The following is a 23,255-nucleotide window of genomic DNA, read 5'->3' as shown; positions in this document are numbered from 1 at the left end:
CCAAACCCCACCCCACTGAATCTCATTCCCTGCATCAGGAGCCCGCTGTATCCAGACCTCCTGCACCCCGCAATGAGCCTCTGTGCATCCAGATCCCCCCATACCTAGACCCCGCACTGAGCTGCCTGCACCCAGATTGTCCCACACAGAATCCTCTCATCCCACACCTGGATCCCCCCGAGACTGAGCCCCTCTACACTTGGATCCTGCCTGTTTGAGCCTGCCTGCCCCACACCTGGCAGGACCCCCAGGATGTTTCTGGGGCAGGCCCAGGCCTTGTGCTGTGTCAGGCTTGGGTGCAGCCTTACCACTGAATCTGTGTCCCCAGGGTGGGGAGGCTGCAGGGTGATCTCCCATCTTTGTGCAGCCAGTGACCTATGCTCCCCACTGCCATGCTGGAGCCTCTACATTTATTTATTGACAAATAAAACTTGCAGAATTTTAAAATATTGTGTGCAGAATTTTTAATTTTTTTGGTGCAGAATGCCCTCAGGAGTAAAACAAAATAGGGAAATTATTGAATAAAGTAAATGTTACTGCTATGGCAAGAATTGTATGGTTGAGTTCTTACATGTACAAAAGTCAAGAAATCCTACACCTAATGTAATTTGGCCTTCTTGTGCATGTGCAATACACCTTTACCCCGATATAACGTGACCCGATATAACGCACATTCGGATATAACGAGGTAAAGCAGCGCTCTGGGGGATCAGCGTGTCTGGCTCCGACACACTGCTCTGAGCGGCGTGTTAAGGGTGCCGGGCCGGGGCCAAGGGGTTGGATAAAGGGCAGAGGATCTCAGGGGGGAGCAGGGGGGGTTGGATGGTTTGGAGGTTCTGGGGGCAGAGCAGTCGGGGAACGGGGGCATTGGATAGGGCGTGGGAGTCCTGGGGGGCCTGTCAGGGGGCAGGGGTGTGAATAGGGGTCGGGGCAGTCAAGTGACAGGGAGCAGGGGGGTTGGGTAGGGGGTGGGGTCCTGAGGGTGATTAGGGATGGGGAGGTCTCTGGGGGTGGGGGGTCAGGGGACAAGGAGCAGGGAGGCTTAGATAGGAGGTAGGGTCTTGGGAGGGGTGGTTAGGGGCGGAGGGTCTCTGGAGGGGGTAGTCAGGGGACAAGGAGCTGAGGGGTTGAATGGGTCGGGGGTTCTGAAGGGTCAGTCAGGGGGCGGGAAGTGACTATTAATAACGGAAATGCTTGAGGCCAAAACAAGTTTGATATAACGCAGTTTCACCTATAACGCAGTAAGATTTTTTGGCTCCCAAGAACCGCGTTATATCGGGGTAGAGGTGTATTTTCATTTGTCCTGCACATGCCAAGTTTAATGCCTTTATGAGTATGTTCAGTATGGCTAATTTTTTTCTTTACACAATAACCATAAGTGGATACTAAAAAACAAAACAAAAGTAAAAACGTAACTAACTGGATTTTCAAGTGAGACAAAGTAGGTTTGAGAACTAAGCAAGAGGCTATGAGTTTGGGATTACTGAGTTCTAATTCTCGTTCTGGCTCAGCCTCTCTATGGCCTTGTCTAAACTAGTAAGACAAAAGATGTGTTTTTAAAAAAATTACAGCTATCCTGTTTTAAAATCCATTGCATGTTAACTATTACATTTTAAAGACACACCTTTTTATCCTACTGTACATTTTTTTCTTTGTGGGATTTCTGCAGATCATCTCACCTCTTGGATTTTCAGCTGTAAAATGGGAGTAATAATGCGATTCAGTTCACAGAGATGTTGCAAAGATATATTAGTGTTTGCACAGTGGTTTGGAAATGTAATCTATTATCTATTATTTTTCTTCAGATTTACCAGGCATAAGAAATATTAAGTCAAAGTGGAGCTAATTTCAAAAAGTTAAAGCACATTTTAATGATTGTGCCCTTTGAACAATAAGTATTGTATTCTGTTAATAAATCAGCAGAGCAGTGTAAATAACTCAGGAGAAGTAAAAGTGACTAACAAAATAAGGCATGTTTTTTAAAGTGTGTGTGTGTGTAAAGCAACTCCATTTAAGAAGCCTCTGTAAAGTTGTGCAACTAAGTATGCCAGAATCAGGGCATGCCAAAGAGAGAGTTGAATGTGATACCTTAATTTCACCCCTTTCTGTGAGTGCTTTATGAACAAGTCTTTAATGTATTTGTCACAATATGACATCATCCATTTTTTTCTACAGCCAGATATCTATCTGTTCATCCTAATTACAACAAACTACATTGGTTGTACCAGATGCACCCATTAAAGTCATTTTTGTACAATTGACGCAGTGAATGAGGCAATGCCCTGTCCCATGTGAGATGAATAATGAATTTAGTAAAGGCTTCTGATCACCCCCCACCTTATTCAGCGTGCACCTTACTCCATGAGACAAGAGTTCCTGTGAAATTCTGTCTCATTGAGTTTGTACTTCGAATTATTAAAATCTTCATGAGTTGGGCATATCAGCTTTTCAGCATTTTGGATTATTAAAGCTAGGACATCTGAATGAGGCAAGTTCCTACTGGACACATCTTGGAATATCTTACGAAGACCTCTCTAATTCAGTGAACACACACATCACAGACTGTCTCCTCTCCAACTGCTCATTTGAAAAGTGCTGAACAAGTGGGTCATTGGCAACGTGTATGCATTAAGTAGTAGTACGAAAGACGCTCAACATGGGCAAATCAAAACCAATTTTGGAACACTCTGAAGCACATTTATCTTATTTCTGTGTGCCCTCCCACCCAAAGTAGCTGTGCTCTCTCTACACATTTGTGGATTTATCTTCACAACATCCCTGTCAATTAGGTACTATACCCTTTTCAAAGAGTATTTGCATGACTTGCTGAGGGTCATGCAGAGCTGGGAATTGAATCCAGATTTCCTGAATTCTAGACCAATACTTTAACCGCAAGACTGCTCTTTTCCCCTTTGTTCTATCTGAGGACCATTTCCCTGATAAATTTTAACTTTCCACCGTAGTCATAAAGAGGAGGATGCATAAGTAGAAACCTTATTAATAATAATAGTTACTATTTTATTTGATAGTGCACTATTTTATTATAATATAATTTTTATGTTTTATTGCATGCAGTGTAGATTTCTATTTTTATTTCTGAATTGTTTTCTTAATACTGAGTGCAAGCGACCCTACTGGATACAAGCTGAATAGCCATATTTTCCCATTCCATCTGCAAAGGAAATCGAGTCAAACTCATCGATACACACCCTGTAGATTCCATGTACCCAAGCTGCTGGCATTGTTTAAAAAGAAAGCATGTCCTGTTATATGGAAGAGTGAATGTAGAGTGATGATCCAATCACCGTCTAATTTATCATGGCCATTCAGTTCCTGTATGAGTGAGCTGTAGAGTTTCTCACCCTGGGTAATGAATAGAAAGAACAAATTAAGAAGTCTGGGGAGGTGGAATGAAACAGTATCTATGATAATATGAAACAAATATTTTTGAGGAATTATTCACCTTGTTTTATTTTTGCCATAGTGCTGTAGTACTTAATCCCAGATGTGAAGACAAGGATATGAAGCAAACAAAACACAACTGTTCTGCAGCAGCCTGGGGAACTAGAGTCCTGAGGTTGCTTCTGAACCCGGGTCAGCTGCATCTTTGCTGCCAAGAAGGAGGCCTTGTTTTACTCCCAAGTGATACTAATCTAATTGGGAAAAAACATAGCTTTCAATAAACGCACTGAATTGATTTCTTTTTTTTTGACAAGCACTAGAAAATTAAATTAGTCGTTGTTTTTGTTAACTGACTTCAATAGACTTGCATTCTTTGAGTACAAAAATATCCATCTCAAAACATAAGACTATGACATGTGTGTGTCAGAGCAAATATCAACATCAGAACATGTTTGGTATTGAATTACTGCTACTCTGAAAACTGAGGTTATAGATTTTTTTCAACTGCTACCTCAGTCAATTAGCAGAAAAATTGTTATATGTGAAACCGTTTGGAGATGTACTATAGCAAGAGGAGCCAAAATGCTAGTGATCAGGGGTAGGGTTGAGAATGAAGGTTTACAAGAGCAATAACAACAAGCAGGAAGAAAATATATTTGAGTCAAAATACTGTGCAGTATATCTCAGTAAAAGCACAAGAGAGAGACAGACACACACAAAAAGAGGAAGAAAGACACATGGAAGAAGTTTTTTTAAAATAGGGTTAATGGTGACACAATTTTTTAAAAATAATTTAATATTTGATTCTTACTCCTTTTTTCTAGGCAAAAGCTCCTTCTCCATAATGAAAATGTCCCTGTTATCATGAATACATATTTTAGTCAGAAGGTTCTTCTCAAAGATCATGCAGAAGTGAAAGATAGGACACGTTGTCCAGAGAAGTTGCATATTAGAAGGAATAGTGTATCTTTGGCACAAATATTCAGATTAAATGACCTCAGAGACAATCTGCCCCAGGAATCTGCATTTAATCAGGTATGGTTCATTTTGTTTGAAGTTTAGCACTTTTTTAATAATTTGGTGGCCAGATGTTTGGAAATCATAACAAAAACAGAAATAGTGAAATATTGTGCTCTCTTGCCCTCTTATTTAGCCAAAACTGAATAATATTATGTGCTGTTTGTTTTAATAATATTTTACAAGTAGAGACTTTTGGCCAGCCAAATGCTGAACTGCTGTGAGATTATTTTGTTGTGGCTCGCTACTGTGCTGAGTAATATTGGTGACGTATCACAGCTTAAGTTTTCATTGATTCACTCTTATTCTTTGTAGCTCAGTACCCAATCTCATTTTAAATAATTACTATTTTCTTAATAAACTTTGATGTTTCCTTTCTATAATCCCATCTTTGAGCCTTCTTCCCCTTCCTCTTGCATCCTTTCTTTAAAACACCAACGATTGCCTTTAATAGAAATAAGGTCAAGATTTAAAAAATGACTAGTGGTTGTGGGGCTTCAACTTTGGATGCCCAACTTAAGACACTTTAAAGAGGCCTGGTTGATAGAGAGTGAATGTTTAGCACTGTCTGAAAATCCAGACCCCTTTAAGGTATTTTGTTGGACACCCAAAAATGGAGGCACCGAAAATAACTTGTCACTTTTGAAAATCTTGGCCAGAGTTTCAGATGACTCCCTTGCAAAGCTCACCATTCCCATCATATCTGACACCTCTTTTTAGGCCTGGGAATGAAAAGGTTAGATATATCAAATCAAACCCTAATCTGACTTCACATTTTTAACCAATTTCCACTACTAATGTGCCAAATCCAGAATAATTTACTCACACTCCTACACTTTGGAAGGTTCAGAAAAAATGGGGCCTGTATCCAAACCATCCTTGGTTTTGTTTTTGCAAAACCAAACCCAACAAACAAACTTCTTGTTTTTGCAAAACCAAACCCAACAAACAAACTTCTAAAAAACCAAAAACACTTCCTTTGAAATTTCAGCTAAAAAACTTACAGCTTTGACCTTGTTTACATGGGGTATTTTTGTATCAGCGTAGCTTCTCTGAGAGGTGCAAATATCTTTATACACTGATGCCGTGCATCTACAGTGGAGTTTGTATTGGTTGCAAGTACTTTGATTTAGCTACATCAGTGCAAAAATTCAGAATGAGCAAGGACTCAGCTAAGTCTACACTATGCAGCTTTTAGCGACAGGGCTGTGTCACCACAGTTGTGTCGCTAAAAGGCACACCGTGTAGCTGCTGTTTGTCAGCTCTCCTGTCAACAAAATACTTCCACCCCCAATGAGCGGCGTTTTTATAACACCTCTGAAAGAGAAAAGATTTGTCGTTCAGTTGCCAGTGTAGAGATAGCCTAAGTGGCCATGAGCCCTTTCTGGTAACAAGTGCCCTTTGAATTGCACTATGTTCTTGGAGACAATCCTGGTCCTACTGATGTCAAAGGGAGTTCAGCATTAATTTGAATGGTATCAGGACAAATCCATTCATGCTAGCGAGTGACAGCTAGTAGGGATTAATTTTTTGTAGCGTTTTTCTAAAAGAGTACTGAAAATGGGGTTTAGAATAAGGATGGCAGAGGGGAGATGGAGGGCAACAACAATTTTTATTCCAAAATAAACTTACTTTTTTCAAAAAGAAAAGGAGTACTAGTGGCACCTTAGAGACTAACCAATTATTTGAGCATAAGCTTTCGTGAGCTACAGCTCACTTCATCGGATGCATCTTATGCTCAAATAAATTGGTTAGTCTCTAAGGTGCCACTAGTACTCCTTCTCTTTTTGTGAATACAGACTAACACAGCTGCTACTCTGAAACCTTACTTTTTTCAGGTGTAGTGAAAGAATGGAAATAGATAGGGAAATAGATTAGGGTTCCTGTTTTCCTCCTCATTAATCTGGTTCCTTTGACATTGTAGTTCATCAATTTGAGAGCTGGATTATTGCTTCATAAAACTATGCACCCTTATATTTTCCCTCAATTTAGAAGTTGTAGAGTCAATTTTGAAGGCTAATGCTACAATTTAAAAGGAAGTAATAGTTAGAACTACCAAGAATTAAGTAAAACATAAAATGGTGATACATACTAATGCCAATTCTTTCTTCCCCCTACTGTCACCTTTGTCTTACATGAACTGAATTTGTTTAATCCAAGGTAACATTTATACACAGGAGACCACTGTGTGCTGAACTGTAGGGTTTCTTGTGCCTTTATTTAAAATCTTAGATAAAAGCTGGCCATGTGTGTAAATTATAGTTTATATATACTAAATACTTTGAAAATAATCTTGTGATGCTTTTCTATAATGAATCTTTGTTGAATTTTACTTTGCGTCACTGCATGGTTTCATAGTCCATAAAGTAATTTAGTTTATGGCTTTGTCTTTACCAGGTTGCTTGTACCAATATGATTACACCAAAGACTGTACAGACTAACAGCAACCCTGAGTCCAAACTACATCCCTTTGCACTCAGTGCCCCGAATGACTCTCTCCTAGAAGTGGTGGAAAGCCAGGGAGCAGCGGGGTGGAAGGAAGTGCAGGTACAAGTGGTTGTCCAAAGGGTATATTATCTACCTGCAAGAGAGGGTTTCAGATGTCAGCTTCAAGGAAATAACCCAATTCGTTATGCAACACCAATCTTAAATTCAGATCTGCCAAATATTAGGTGAGTAATAAAACACTTGCAAACTGGTCTGTTGGGATTATAATATCAGGGACATAAAACAGGGAGGGGAAGTTGGGTCTGGCATTCTGATGCCCTCAGCTAACACTGGCTAAATATATTGAGCAAGACCTAGTGATCTAGTTGTAATAATATTACACCTCCCTAATAGGCACAGGTGCAGAGCACCACTGATGTTACCTGAGGGAGGGGATGGCCTGACCTCTTGCCTAAGATTCCTGTGCTGCACCAAGAACTACTGGCAGAAAGTTGAAAAATGAGTAACTGGATGATAATTTTAAAATAGGTGATGATTATGTGCCTGTCTTATATTATTACATGAGTTGCACTGTACAGCTACTAATTCTGTTACCTAACAGTTACCTAACTATTTCAATCTTTAAAGCACTTGACAAATAATTAATTGATCCTCTTATAACACCCTTATGAAATAGGAAAGAAAAATTAGTTTTATTTTAGAAGTGGAGAAACTGAGGGCTTGTCTAAAAGGCGGATTTTACACTGATTTAGCTGCACCAGTACAACCCTCTGGTGAAGTCTGGCCTCACTGAAGTCAGTAGCAAAACTTCCATTGACTTCAGTGGGACCAGCATTTCACCCCTAGTGCACCAGTGTGAAAAATGATTTGTACTGCACAGTTACATCAGGATCCGTGCAAAAATCTCCAGTGTACCCAAGGCCTGCAACATCTAGAGGCTTAGACCAGCATTTTCAACCTTTTCTGTTTCTTCCTTTACGTCCTGCAAATGGAATGTTGTTAGTGTCTGCAGTGTAGGAGAGTCACAGTGGGATCTCACTTTTCCAGTGCAGAAGACATGCCAGATGCAGTTCCATCTTGATGCCAGCAATACTGGCCACTGTTGCAACTTTTTGTTCTCGTTGTTTTGACCCTAAAAATGCAAAGCAGAATTGCAAAAGAATGAAATAAAATGAGTGTGTCTGTGGTTATGACCACCATGATTTTTATTAAATCCCATTTTGGGGGAGTGGATTTCATATCTTAGCACTTTCAAATCACATTGAATTGAAACTTTATACAGCAAATGCATTAAATTTTGTTCTCCTACAAAAAGCTTTATTAAGGTTAAGCTAAGGTTACAGGCACGTATCAGAGTTTTGAATGTATATGCCTTTCAAGACCTTAGGAAGACCCTGCAGAATTTTGGAGCTATATAAGGGTGAGGCTATACATGGATAAGTGCCTCAGACCCCCTGGGGAGACTAAGGAGACTCATGAGGGACCCTTTATGCCTTAGGGCCCTCACTGGGGATACTTTCAATCACACCCCTGTAGGCGATGGAAGGCTTGTGAGCACTCCGCTAGCCTCAAAAACTCATCGAAGTTCCTCAACCCTCATTTCTCTGCGAGCCTTATGATGCTCTACAGAGGCCAGCCAATCCCTAATCTTTCACCACAAGCCTTACGAGGCTTGTTTTTTCCCACAGAACTAAAACTGGATCATCAGCCATTCAGCAAACCTCAACAGGATCATCAGTCTTCCAGTGTTCTTGGGGCTCGTCCATACTCTCAAGTTTCACAGGTTTAGCTTAAGCCAGTTTAAAAGCTGTGTTAAATGGATGCAACTTTCTGTCCACTATTACAGAAAAATGGTAGAAAAATTCTGTTTTGGCCAAAAAACAGCCTGCCAATGTTTTTCTCTTCATAGATTTTAAAGAAGGGGCTGAAATTGGGCTTCTGATGGAAAACCATTTGCAATTTTAACGATGAAGTGACTATTATCACTCCATAATTTAGCTTGATTATGATCTAAAATCCTAACTTCCTCCCCTCCTTTTCAGTTTGTGTTTAAACAAACAAACAAAAAATGCACCCATGAACACAATTCCAGATAGTCTTTGATCTACACCCTTCACAGGAGTGGGGTAAAACCACATACAAATCTCAGATTGTATTTTTACATCAAACTTGAAATAAAAATAGATCCTTTAGACTTTGGACATTAAACCCCTCAGTTCAGAACTGGATGAATGGTTATACAGGTGGATAAAATAGGGTTCTGGGCTTCTAAATACTCCCTACAGCTGTAGCTGAGTTGTCTCATATACAGTAGTTAAACTAAGCCATTGATAGTGGCTTAGAATTTTTGTAAGCATTTCAGCTGAGAAGTGAGCCTGACTGCTGCCAGTATCAACCATCAGACTGCTTTGAGACCCCATTGCCAGGAGAGAAAATTAATCAGGTGATGGGAGGAAGCTGGTGAAGCAGCACTGCTTTAGAGCTCAGGAGGGGGTGGAAGACGTGTGTCAGGAGATGATCCCCAGTTCCCACCTCCGTGGTGAAACAATTACGCAGAATAGACCTTCCTCCTACATCAGAAACTTTCATGCTCATCATCTTAAAAGTGACCTGGTTGGATCACTTCCTCATGGAGCTAATGAGCTCCTTCATTTCCTGTCACAAGGGACCATCCCCTAGACAATCCCTTAAACCAGCTGCCAATTCTTTACTTAAAACGTTTGTCATGAAAACAAGATGTGTATCTTATGAGGCAATAGGAGTGAACAGAAGTTTTTAATTTGTATACAAAAGTTCGAACTAAATATCAGGGTAGCCCAACAGTTTACGGATTTAAGCTGTTTCTGACAGACTGTTTTATAGTTTTCTTATTGTTATAGAATCGAAATGTCACTGCAATGGAGAAACATTTTTTTAAAAAGGCAGTAAAATGAAAAGAGGCAGAAAATTAAAATATGGAGCAAGGAGATGTTAATCCTGGTTGTCTGCCTGGTTTTGCTGGATTTGCATCTGGAACATGTTGTTTTGTTCTGGGCACCTAAATTCTACAAAGGTATTTATAAATTGGAGGATTTTGGAATTTTCTCTTAAGAAAAGTTTCCAAAACTATTGCTAGTGTAATGTAAATGGATGAAATACTAAAAACTGTAATACCTAGCTTTATATAGCAACTGACTGCATAGGTACTTATATAGTTTGTACCTACAGTAAGTTGCAATCCTTTAATGGTAGGCAAATTGACTAGATGACCTAATAGGACTTTTGCATCTCTAACATCTATTATTCTATGAAATTTGGGGGTCTGGGCATTTTCAGGACACTTAAAAACCACTATATTTGCCATTCCCTCCAGTAATGAACTGCTCTTGTAGATGTACTATTCATGCTTAGAGAGCAGGTAAAGAAAGAAATGTGCCTTGCCATGATTCTTTTTATTCCCCATTCTTGTCTGGCATACATATTGCTGCTGTTCTCCCGTCTTGGTGAAAGAGTAGCTTTTACAAATCATATAAAGTTGATTCTCAGTGAAATTGTTTTACACTTGCTTAGAGCCATCTGTCTGGAGAATTCTGGGGTGGTATTCCTGAATGGATTCAGCCCATCCCTAGGAGGTGTGGAGCACAGGTGTAAGCCCAAAACGTCTCCCTCTAACATTACTCTTTTCGTTTCTTTTGGAGAGAACCTAATTGTTAAGAAAATACAAAAAAAAGGACACCCTTTGTGTTAAGGAGCCTTCTGCTGATGAGATGCCTGATTTGCTGAGTCAGCCTTGCATTTTGTGTTTGTGGTATCAAGCCATGTATAATTTGGATTTTGTTCTTGCCAGTATCATCTTGTTGTGAGTGGGGTGCTTGACTTCAGGAAAATGTAGTTGGTCAGTTTCATTCCTTAAGGACAGGAATCATTATCTAGTAGTTAGTGTAACCAGTACTCAGAGTTTGCAGGCTTACTGGATAATTAACCAATCCAAGAGCTCAAAAGATTTGGGGTTTGAAAAAGGATGTGCCCTATTGAGGAAAAGCTTAGTAACTTTTAAAAGAGAACAAAGCTAGTTATGTCTGTGAATCCACATTTTAAAATCTTTGTGTGCGAATATAGGACTTTTCCATTCACTTCTTTGGGTATGTCCTGACCTACTTCCCCCCCGAATGTTAAAATTATAGCTTGGTTCTATAGTTCTATTCTCAGAATGTATACAATTTTTTTTTTTAAAAAAAAGGTACGACCCTGTTTTCCCTCTCAGTAATGAATAGTTCTTTTGTTCTTTCTATCTTTTATTTTCTAGTCACTTTTCTTGTCAGGGCCTTGAGAAGCAGCTAGGGCTGACTCCACCATGCAAGCAGAACCCCAGAGAAGCAAATTATTAGAGAAAGCCAAGTTTTTCTGTGTATAAATAGGGGAATGGGGATATTGTATATTTCCATTTTGACTAGGGCAGCAAAAAAACTACAGCCATGTCTGCTGGGATTGTTTATTTCCTAGCAGCTTGTTCTGAGTTTCTACACAGTGTATGCCCACGTAATGCGAGGCAGAAAGGATCTAGTGACCTGTGCCAGTCCTCTGAAACTGATTTGTAAACTCTATCAGGATCATCTTTCTTCTTTCCCTTCTTCCCTCTTGCGGTCTTAGGACATTTTCATTCCAATTTGTCTTAGAGCACACATAGTTGCATTATGGATCAAATGCAACAGTTAACATTTCTAGCAGCTCTGTGGTGGCATAGATAAGTCGTGGTGTCTAACTTAAGGAAAATCTCATCTTGAGGTGTAAGAGGCCTTTTTTAAATTACAGTAGTAGGTTTTTAATGTGAAAAAGGTCTGAAGAAAGGAGAGCCATTTAAAGATCCATGCTCACAGATGTTAGCATCTGTCAAAACATTTTCTTTTGTGGCCGACTTTATTCTGTTTACAGCATTCCAGTCATTTTTTCAACAAAACATTTCTCAACAGTGTGTGCTAAAATGTATGATGGATTTTTAATTGCATTGGATTTCTGGGGTACAATTTTTCAAGTGGGAAGTAAACAGGAAATAGGTAACTGAAGGCTCTTCACTGCAATTCATGCACTAGGACATTTTCCCTGATTTCCTCTTTTCAGCTGCTTCTTGTGAGCAAAGATATATGCTTTTAATATTCTTGTAAAGTTGTCTAATTGCTACTTGAAAGGCTTTTAATAGTTCCCTTAGCAGTTTGAGAAAACATATTCACTGCAGTTCAAGGACTAATAACTTGCTTCTGCTTTTCCTTCTTTCCCTGAGTAGAGTTATGTCTAATACTACAAGTATTATAGCTGAAATGCTGCATCTACACCACTGTATGCTGTAATGAAGATGCTTCCTATATCAACGGACAGGGTTTTTCTGTCAGTGTAATTAATCCCCCTCTCTGAGAGGCGGTACGTAGGTCAATTCTTCCACCAGCCTAGCCACGTCTATGCTGGGGATTAGGCTGACCTAACTATGGTGCTCAGGGCATGAAATTTTTCACAGCCCTGAGCAACATTGTTAGGTCAATCTAATTTTTAAGTGTAAACCAGGCCTTAGTGTCCTTTACAGTAGGATTGTTCACTTTCCCCCCTCATTCTTTACCCGTTCTATAAGGAAAGCATCGCCCTGGTCACAGCAACTCACTGACCAATGTGGATTTGAAATGGAGAGGAAAAAGACAGTTTGCTTTTTGGGAATTTAGCTTTGGCATCTCACTGTCTGGCTGAGACATTAAATTATAATACATTTCGTGCCATTGATTCCCTGTGCATCCCTTCCCAAACTCGTTCCTGAAAGGCTGCCTCCCAAGTGCTGATTATAAAGTTTGATGGATGGAACTTCAACTCCTTCCAGTGCCACTCCTACACAACACTCTGGTGTGGTCTACACTAGGAAATTAAGTTGGTATAACTGTTGCTCAGAGGTTTGAAAAATCCACACCCTAAGCGACACAGTTAAACCAACCTAATTTCCTAGTGTAGACCACAGTAGGTCAACGGGAGAATTCTCCTGTCCCCTAGCTACCGCCTCTTGGGGAAGTGGAGTACCTATCCTGACGCGAAAACCCCTCCCATCAGTGTAGGTAGTGTCTTCACTGAAGCAGTGCAACTGCAGTGTTGCAGCTGTGCTGCTCAGGTGGTTGATGTGTAGACATTGTTAATTTTACATTACAGTTTCCTTTTCAATGCTAAACACAGAATCTTATTCCTATGTTAGGTAAACAGTGAAGCAGAGGGTAAAAGAAGTATTATCTAATAAATATGTTGCACAAGAACAAAAACTTGCCATTCTTTTTAAATCCAGCACTGGGTATAACAACTAATAAAATGATAGAATGGTTTGTTAAGAAGTTGTCTTTGTCACTCTGTTGTATCAGAACTGAAGCAGACGAGCTGGTGTACAAGAGAAGTCCCAAGCAGGTGGTGGTCAGTAAAAAGCACACATTGTGAAGGGTACTGATCCTTCTGGCAAGGAAATTATCAGAAATGACAATTACTAGCTGTCCAACTGTGTGTGTCAGGGTGGGGGTGGGGGGGGCAGAGGGGGCTGATGGAACCTATGGTCACTTACTAGTTTTCCAGAAGAATCACGCTCCATTTCAGCATGTTCAGATTTAAAAATTTTATTAAAGCTAATGTTAAAAAAAGTTATATAATACATAGGTTAGGAAAAGACTGTCTCTACATCTGGGTATAGTGCTTAGATTATCCACAAATACAAAGTTAGTTTTTAAAAGTCATATGATACATACAGTACATAATCAGCAATAACCCAAATTTAGGTGAATAGATTTGACAATACAGTTTAGGTATTAGAATCCGAATACTTGGGTACATCACTCATGAAAAGTTGTAAGGAGATTTGGTTGTGGAAAGCAAAGTATATCAATGAGTGCAGATTGTCCCTCAGTAGTTGAAAATTTGGTTGGTTGTCCATTTAGAAAATACAATCCATGAGGAAAGTGTTTGTTACTTTTCTGGCTGCACTTCTAATCAGAACTCCAGCTCATCCCTGCTGGTATTGCCGATGTTCAGTGATGTGTTCTTTGTAGATGTCCCACGACCACCTGATGGCATCCGACACCATGAATTGCTGCATCAGCTGAGCATAGCTTTGACTGATTCCGCATTCTCTTAGCACTCACTCATTACTGGGGTCCGATGCGCCTAAGGTTCCAACAATCAGTGCGTGTGTCTGGACCTGGTAATCCTTAGCTCTCAAGGGTTTCGGACAGAGGGGCATATTTCTCTACCTTTCGAGCTCTGGCATTGTGGAAGGCCGGGGTCCTGTTCTCAAACGGCACTGTGACATCCACCATGATCTTCTTCCGGTCCTCATTGGTGATGACAATATGCGTTCGCAGTTGGCTGTTGGTTCCAGGGATGGCGCCGTTTACGGCAACCTTCCCAACAGGTGGCAGGATGGCTCTGGCCAGGCGATCTTGAATGGCATTGTGTCACAGCTGCCAAGCTCTCAGGAGGGGCTTGCAGCTATACAGGATGTGGGATAGCGTCTCGTTGGCATAGCCGCACTTCCTGCATCACTTGTCCCGATTCCGGTGGCAGACGGCTCCATTCAGTGGGACGCAGTTGAACGGGGCCCTGTGGCTGAATCTCCAATAGGCAAATCGGGTGAAGCTGCTCCTGGGAAGGAAATGCTTGCTGGTGTCCCACTTGCACGCCACCTCCAACGCCTTGCCCTGGTCCAGCTTTTCATACAGTGGTGGCAGGTTTATAAGTACACAGATAGAAAGTAGTCTCCTCTGAAGAGTGCTACTTTATTCAAGAAACAGTAGAATTCCTACTAATCTGTGATTTTCCCATTATAATATACATGCATGTTTGCTAGCTCACTCACTGTTTCTCATGGAACTACCATTATGCACAATTCTGTATTCACCACCACCTACATTGTAATCACTCCCTTCTCTGTCCTCTCCGCCTCCCCCACTGAAATGCATACAACACTTAAAATGCCTACACTTAAAATGCTACAGCGGCACAACTGTATTGCTATAGCACTTGTGTAGACACTACCTATGTCGACGGGAGGGATTCTCCTGTCAGCATAGGTAAAGCAGCTAAGTCAAAAGAAGAATTCTTCCTTCGACCTAGAGCTGTCTACACATGGACTTAGGGCAGCTTTACAACACTGGTCAGGGGTGTGGATTTTTCACACCACCAACATAGTAAAAGCCTCCTAATTTCCTAGTGTAGACAAGGCCTAAAGTGAATCGCAACCTCTAGTTAAGGAAACTTTGCAGCATATGAACATCTTCTGAAGCACTTAGAGGAGAGGAAAGTGATCAGGAACAGTCAGCATGGATTCACCAAGGGCAAGTCATGCTGGACTAATCTAATTGCCTTTCTATGACGAGATAACTGGCCCTGTGGATGAGGGGAAATCGGTGGACGTGTTGTTCCTTGACTTTAGCAAAGCTTTTGACACGGTCTCCCACAGTATTCTTGCCAGCAAGTTAAAGAAGTATGGGCTGGATGAATGGACTATAAGGTGGATAGAAAGTTGGCTAGATTGTCGTGCTCAACGGGTAGTGATCAATGGCTCCATGTCTAGTTGGCAGCCGGTATCAAGTGGAGTGCCCCAAGGGTCAGTCCTGGGGCCGGTTTTGTTCAATATCTTCATTAATGATCTGGAGGACGGTGTGGATTGCACCCTCAGCAAGTTTTCAGATGACACTAAACTGGGAGGAGAGGTAGACAAATTAGAGGGACCTAGACAAATTAGAGGATTGGGCCAAAAGAAATCTGATGAGGTTCAACAAGGACAAGTGCAGAGTCCTGCACTTAGGACAGAAGAATGCCATGCACTGCTACAGACTAGGGACCGAATGGCTAGGCAACAGTTCTGCAGAAAAGGACCTAGAGGTTACAGTGGATGAGAAGCTGGGTATGAGTCAACAGTTTGCCCTTGTTGCCAAGAAGGCTAACGGCATTTTGGGCTGTATAAGTAGGGGCCTTGCCAGCAGATGGAGGGACGTGATCGTTCTCCTCTACTGGACAATGGTGAGGCCTCATCTGGAGTACTGTGTCCAATTTTGGGCCCCACACTACAAGAAGGATGTGGAAAAATTGGGAAATGTCCAGCGGAGGGCAACAAAAATGATTAGGGGACTGGAACACGTGACTTCTGAGGAGAGGCTGAGGGAACTGGGATTGTTTAGTCTGCAGAAGAGAAGAATGAGGGGGGATTTGATAGCTGCTTTCAACTACCTGAAAGGGGGTTCCAAAGAGGATGGATCTAGACTGTTCTTAGTGGTAGCAGATGACAGAACAAGGAGTAATGGTCTCAATTTGCAGTGGAGGAGGTTTAGGTTGGATATTAGGAAAAACTTTTTCACTAGGAGAGTGGTGAAACACTGGAATGCATTACCTAGGGAGGTGGTGGAATCTCCTTCCTTAGAAGTTTTTAAGGTCAGGCTGGGATGATTTAGTTGGGGATTGGTCCTGCTTTGAGCAGGGGGTTGGACTAGATGACCTCCTGAGGTCCCTTCCAACCCTGATATTGTATGATTCTACGATCTTGTCATTCTCCCTGTCTTTTCTCTCCTCTCCCCCCAGTTTTATGTCTGTGCACCAAGTATGAAAACCCTAATGGGTTTTCATACTTAATCCTTTTGATTATGGAAAAAATATAGAAAAATATAAAAATAGTATTGTTATTCCCCATGTGTTATCTAGTGGTAGAAAACCAGTTTAGGGAGTAGAAAGCCAGCAACTTGCAAAGGTTATTTTCCAGCCCTAGAGCAAAGATCAAGGTATGTGCAGTCCCTGTTCTCAGATTGTAGTTTAAACTAGGGATAGTAATTTTTCAGCATCTGTTATTTGTCAAGAATTATTCCAAGATGGTCTACGTAAAAGGTATGGAATTTCCCCCCTTGTTTTTGACCTTTCTTCCCCTTGAATTTTGTGTCTTTGGAAGTTGTGTGGCTGACGGTGCTGAATGCAGAAATCCTCCACGTGTGTTTTTACCCTACCTCTCACCCAGATACATGACTTGAGGCTGACCTGGAGGCAGTATTTTAGTCATGCTGGAGCAGCTCTCCAAAACTTTTATAAAAGCCAGTTTGTGTCTCTGGAATTTGTTATCCTTCTACTATGGCGCAGAAGGCAAGAATCTCAGATATAGTGGTGATAAATGCATTATAAATACCTCAATAGAGAGTTAATAGTTGGGTGAGACTCTAAATGGTCCCAGATATGTTGTCTGGAATTTGTACATGCAAATATATTTTTGCTTGAATTGTGTAAACACTGTTTGTATGTGCAAATTCAAATATGTTAAAAATTAGAGGCCTATTCTGAAAAAAAGTCTTTGTAAGTTGATTTAGAATGAGAGGCTTGCCTGAATGAGGATCACCAATATTAACTTTTAAAATTTGTCATCATCAGCCCCAGAGAAGACATCATTTGAAAATAACTAATAAAGACACATTGGAGAGAAGATACATGCTTTGGCCCTCTTAATCTTACTAGATTGGACCCAATTAATTTTATTTTATTTTTTTAGGGACAGAGTTAAAAATTTAGGACCATTCATTAGCATCTACATTCAGAGAGTTTTAATATAATCAGGCCAGACTGGAGAGTCTGACATGGCAGGGCTTTACACATCCAGTTCTACTTTCTTCTCTTTAACCTTTTATGTTGCAGTGAAGAAGAAAATTCATATTCATTGTTTGAATAAGAATAAGCATATTTTAGGCTACAATTTATAATGACTTTACACTTATCCATGTTCATAGTGGGACTTTTGTGGCCATATTTGAAATGCGCATTCTTTTGTGCTTCCACCAAAATCCCACCTTTGTATAACCTGGTATCTTTTGTACTGTCACCCCACTGTTTCCTTCCTCTGCCACATTGTGCTGATTTACTTATATATGTGTCCAATTTAGTTCCAACCACCAACTTTCATCATGTTGAATAGTGTCCTTCATATCATTAGGAATACTTTTGTGAGTAAGATATTATTGAGTGGAAAGAGGGCCTTTAGATTCTAAATATTGTCGTCTTATGTGTTAGTGCTACAGTGTGCAGGGCTATTTACAATCTAAATAATAATATAGACCCTCAGATTTTTCAACTTGTGAAGGGTGGGATATCCTGTACACTATACACTAATAAATTGGTGTAAAAGATAAAGAGCATTGAGAAGATATAAGAACAGAAAAGAATGGTCCTTCATAAGGTCCATCTTAGTTCTTATCTTACTCCCTTTCTTATGGGCTATGGAGGAATACTAGGCTGTAATTTCTAATTTTAGTGATAATTAAGATTTCCTCTCTACCTCTATCAGTTCACTTCAGTCCTGATGTGTTATCATTTCTGCTGTTCTACATCTGTGTTTCTCCTGGAGAGAAACTTCCAGCCTTCCCAAACTGTGTCATTGTTTAATGGTGTGGCCAGATATCCAATATGGACAAACTCATTTCAGTCAGTGTCTTAACTCCTTTTTTTTTCCTGAATAGAATCATAATTGCAGCTTTGTGTATGTAGACGAGCCCATACCTCAAAATGATGTAAGTTATGTGTGGGAAAACTACTGCAGTAAATAAATATGAATTTACTATTTAACAAACTTTGCAAGGTATACATAGTGGTATGGGGTTAAAAGGGATTCTTTGTTGCTGTTGTTACTTTCTTCTGAGGCAAGAAAAAGGAAGTGATTTGCACTTCTCTGACAAACTGACAAAGATTTTAAATGTTTTTATAACTCTTGAGTTTTAGATGTTTGATTTGAGGCCTAAATTTGGCTGCAGTACAAGCTCCTCTGGGTGACCTGTTTTAGAAGCACTTGAGGTTAAGATTGAATGCAACTAATTCAGAGCGATTTTTCTTTTAAACTGACAGAGTGATGTCATCAAACTATACAGAATGTAAGTGGAGTGGGCTTGGTTCCTCTTAATTAAAGATTTTTCTATTGCATAATGACAGGACTTTTGACGTTTTGGTTCTGTGTGATTGGGTCTTGGTATAGTCAAAAGACTTTACTATCTCTGTGCTTTCTCCAGAATTTATTAGCGCTGTAGGTTTCTTCACAGTACAATAGGGTGAACTAGGAATTAATTAATACTATTTAGTATGGTGTACCTTTCATTTTTTGTGTGTCTATCCATTAATGTCCCTTGAATCCATGTAGTTCCCACACTGGAGTATTTTTGTGAGTGAACAGGGCACCTATCAACACCAGGGTTCCCGATTGAATTCAGATATTATTCAATTCGTGACTGTAGCAGATGTTTTTGCTTTTTTAGACCAATGCTCAAGTTGTGAGGCTTTTTCCCTACCCCCAAACAGATGCCCAGATTTTTAAATACTCCATCCAACATGAGGGGGGAAAAGTGCCAGGATGTGAATATGGTCATTAGGAACAAAAATACTTTTATATCATCTCTTATATATGGCACCACAGATTAATCAACCACCTTAGAATAACTTAAATACAAAATATACGAGCTTCTTAACTAAAGAATTCAGGGCCTTATTTCTTGGCAAAAGTAATTTCCATTTCTCACTGATTTCTATTTAATACTAAATACATGTTTGCTTGGCATGGTGGCTGAACCAACAAAGGCTGCTTGCAGCAGTCATGCTCAGTACTAAATGTCTAAATATATCAGCAGTAGAAGACCAGCTGCCATGGCAGGGGGACCCAGTTGGTAGTGTTTAAATTTTGAGAAAAGAGAGATTTTAATTAAACACCCTCAAAATCAGGGAAATCAGTGGGTCTGATTCTGATCTCATTTACACCAGTGTACAACAAGTAACTTCACTGAGACCAGTGGAGTGTTGTGGTTGTTAAAAAATAAACAAAAAACCCCCAATGTAAATGAGAGGAGAATCAAACTGTGTGCATGAGAGTATGGGCACGGAGTTGGGAAGAGTGATAGCAAAAGAGATGGAAAAACATTTTGGTGGGGAAGAGATCGATAGTGGGTCAATTTCATTGGTCAGCTACACTCATGTAAATGTTGATCTGAGCAGGGTTGTATTCATGTAACTGAGTGCAGAACTTAACTCAGTGCTTTAAAAACTTCCTGAGTCAGACTGCTATTGAATATTTATTGCTTAGGGCTTGTCCACATGGAAACTTAGTGTGTGGCAAGCAGGGGTTTAAATGTACAGCTGATTAGCCTGCCATGCGCTAACTGGTCAAAAAGCCCCTGCTAATTCATACTAAAAGTTCCCTAGTGTGCTTTCATAGAATCATAGAAATGTAGGACTGGAAGGGAGCTTGAGAAGTCAAGTCCAGCCTCCTGCAGTGTAGTAGGACCAAGTAAACCTGGACCATCGCTGACAGATGTTTGTCCAGTCTGTTTTTTAAAACTTCCAAATATGAGGATTCCACAACCTCGCTTGGAAGCCTATTCCAGAGCTTAACTAGCTTTATAATTAGAAAGATTTTTTTAATATCTAACCTAAATATCTCTTACTGCAGATTAAACTCATTAATTCTTGTCCTACCTTCAGTGGACATGGAGAACAATTAATCACTGTTCTCTTTATAGCAGCCCTTAACGTATTTGAAGTGTGTTATCCGGTCCCCCTTCAGTCTTCTTTTCTTGAGATTAAAGATGACATTTTTTAAATCTTTCCTCATAGGTCAGGCTTTCTAAACCTTTTATAATTTTTGTTGCTCTCCTCTGGACTATCTGCAGTGTGTCCACGTTTTCTAAAATGTGGCAGCCAGAATTGGACCCAGCACTCCAGCTAAAGCCTCACCAGTGCTGAGTAGAGCAGCACAGTTATCTCCCATGTCTTACATATAACACTCCTGTTAATATACCCCAGACAATTAGCCTTTTTCACAGCTGCATCACATTGTTGACTCTTAGTCAATTTGTGGTCCACCGTAACCTCCAGATCCTATACAACAGTACTACAAACTAGCCAGTTATTCCTCATATTGTAGTTGTGCTTTTGATTTTCCCTTTCTAAATGAAGTACTTTGCATTTTGTCTTTAGTGAATATCATCTTGTTGAATTCAGACCAATTCTCCATTTTAACAAGGTCCTTTTGGATTCTAATCTTGTCGTCGAGAGTGCTTGCGACCCCTTCCAACTTGGTATCATATGTAAATTTTATGGACATACTCTTTATTTCATTATCCAAGTCATTAATTAAAATATTGGATAATGCCAGACCCAGGACTTACCCCTGTGAGATCCCACTATATATGTCCTCCCAGTTTGACAGCGATAGGTTTTTTTCAATCAGTTCTGCACCCACTTTATGGTAATTTCATCTATACCACATTTTCCTAGTTTGCTTATAAGAATGTCATATGGGACTGTGTCAAAAACCTTACTAGCATCAAGATATATATCATATCTACTGCTTTGTCCCTATACAATAGGCCAGAAACCCTGTCAAAGAAGGAAATTAGGTTGGTTTGGCTTGATTTGTTTTTGACAAATCCATGCTGGCTATTCCTTGTAACCTTACTGTGCTCTAGGTGCTTATAAATTGATTTGTTTAAAAATTTGTTGTAGTATCTTTCTAGGTATTGAAGCTAGGCTGACCAGTCTATAGTTCCTCGGGTCCTCTTTGTTCCACTTTTTAAAGATAGGTACTTTGTTTGTCTTTCTGAAGTCTTCTGGGATCTCACACATCCCTCAGGTTTCAGAGTAGCAGCCGTGTTAGTCTGTATTCGCAAAAAGAAAAGGAGTACTTTTCTAGGATGAATTTCATCAGGTCCTGCTGACTTGAATACATCTAACTTATTTAAATATGTTTGTTTTTTCCCTATTTTTCCTTCCCCCTCATTGTTAATATTAAATCTGTTGAGTATCTGAACTCCATGAATCTTTTTAGTGATGACTGAAGAAAAATAGGCATTAAACACTTCAGCTTTCTTGATGTCACCCATTATTAGCTCTCCTTCCCTGATAAGTAGAGGACTTACACTTTCCTTCCTTCCTTCTTGCTCGTGCTTCTAATGAATTTAAAGAATCTCTTTGTATTGCCTTTTATGTTCCTTGCTAGATGTAATTCATTTTGTCCCTTAGCCTTTCTGGTTTTGTTCCTGCATGCATGTTCTATTCTTTTATACTCCTCCTTAGCAGTTTGTCCATGTTTCCACTTTTTGTAGGATTCCTTTTTGATTTTCAGGTCATTTAAAGAGCTCCTAATAGAGCCACATTGATCTGTTACTATTCTTCCTCTCTTTCCTTCACACTGGGATAGCTGGCAGTTGTGTCTTTAATATTGTTTTCTTGAGAAACTGCCCTCTCTCCTGTAGATTTTCTTCACATACCTGTCTGTTTTCTGAGTTTGTTAAAATCTGATTTTTTTAAAGCCCATTATTCTTAGTCTGCTGCTTTCATTCTTTCTTTGCCTTAGAATCATGAAATCTGTCATTTCAAGATCACAATCACCCAAATTGCCTTTCTCCTTCAGATTCACTACCAATTCCTCCCTGTTGGTTAGAATCAAGTCTAAAATGACTTATGCTAAAAAGCTTATGCTCAAATAAATTGGTTAGTCTCTAAGGTGCCACAAGTACTCCTTTTCTTTTTGCGAATACAGACTAACACGGCTGTTACTCTGAAATCTAAAATGACTGTTCCCCCTGGTTACTGCCTCCACTTTCTGGAACAAAAAGTTGTCTTGAATACATTCCAAGAGCTTCTTGGAAATTTTATGTTTTGCTGTATTATTTTACCAACAGATACCTGGGAAGTTAAACTCCCTCATTATTACTAGGTCTTGTGTTTTGGATATTTGTGTTGTTTGTCATTCACATCCTCTTTCTGATTTGGTGGTCTATAATAGACCCGTACCATGACATCACCCCTGTTTTTTACCCCTTGTATGTTTTCCCTTGGACTTTCGGCTGGTCTGCATCCAGTCTCCTTCTGGGCCTCAGAACAAGTGTATGCATTCTTGATATATAATACAACATCTCCTCCCTTTTTACCCTGCCTGCCCTTCCTGAACAAGCTATACCAATATTCCAGGCATGAGACTTGTCCCACCAAGTCTCTGTAATGCCAATTAAGTCATAATTGAGCTTATGTACTAATACTTCCAGTCTCCTTTCATTTGTGCGTAGACTTCTAAGATGTTGGGCAGATTTCCCCCACTGATTTCCTTCGTGTTGCTCCTATGACCCTATTCTAATTGTCCATGTCCCCTCCAACATCTCTGTTAAGGTCATCTTTTTTTTTTATACTTGCCTGTGGGCTTTTGTCGCCTGCCCCGTTTAAAGCCCTCCTCACTAGATTGGCGAGTCCGTGCGTGAAGATGCTCTTCCCCTTCTTTGTCAGATGGACCCCATCTGCTTTGACCTACTGCTGTTTTTTATGGAACTTTTAGTGTGTTATAGCAGGGTCCACATGACAATTTAGTGTGAAGCAGACTAGTGCACTGTACGTTCAGA

The 23,255-nt window shown here is 40.1% G+C and overlaps 1 protein-coding gene across 3 annotated transcripts in view; it reads left to right on the top strand.

Annotated features, from left to right (window-relative positions):
• The window catches only part of SPIDR (scaffold protein involved in DNA repair), a 333,236-nt gene that overhangs the window by 214,553 nt on the left and 95,428 nt on the right, over positions 1–23,255 (top strand). For all 3 annotated transcript variants that reach the window (XM_075125247.1, XM_048840608.2, XM_048840607.2), the window contains 2 exons: positions 4,227–4,437; positions 6,817–7,091. In XM_075125247.1, coding sequence (XP_074981348.1) covers positions 4,227–4,437; positions 6,817–7,091 — 486 coding nt within the window. The remainder of the gene's footprint in view (positions 1–4,226; positions 4,438–6,816; positions 7,092–23,255) is intronic.

This window comes from Caretta caretta, chromosome 2 (assembly GCF_965140235.1).
Source record: "Caretta caretta isolate rCarCar2 chromosome 2, rCarCar1.hap1, whole genome shotgun sequence".
In the NCBI taxonomy this organism is placed as follows: domain Eukaryota; kingdom Metazoa; phylum Chordata; order Testudines; family Cheloniidae; genus Caretta; species Caretta caretta.
Note: the sequence above shows the minus strand (reverse complement) of the source record. Positions and strands in the feature narration are given on the sequence as shown.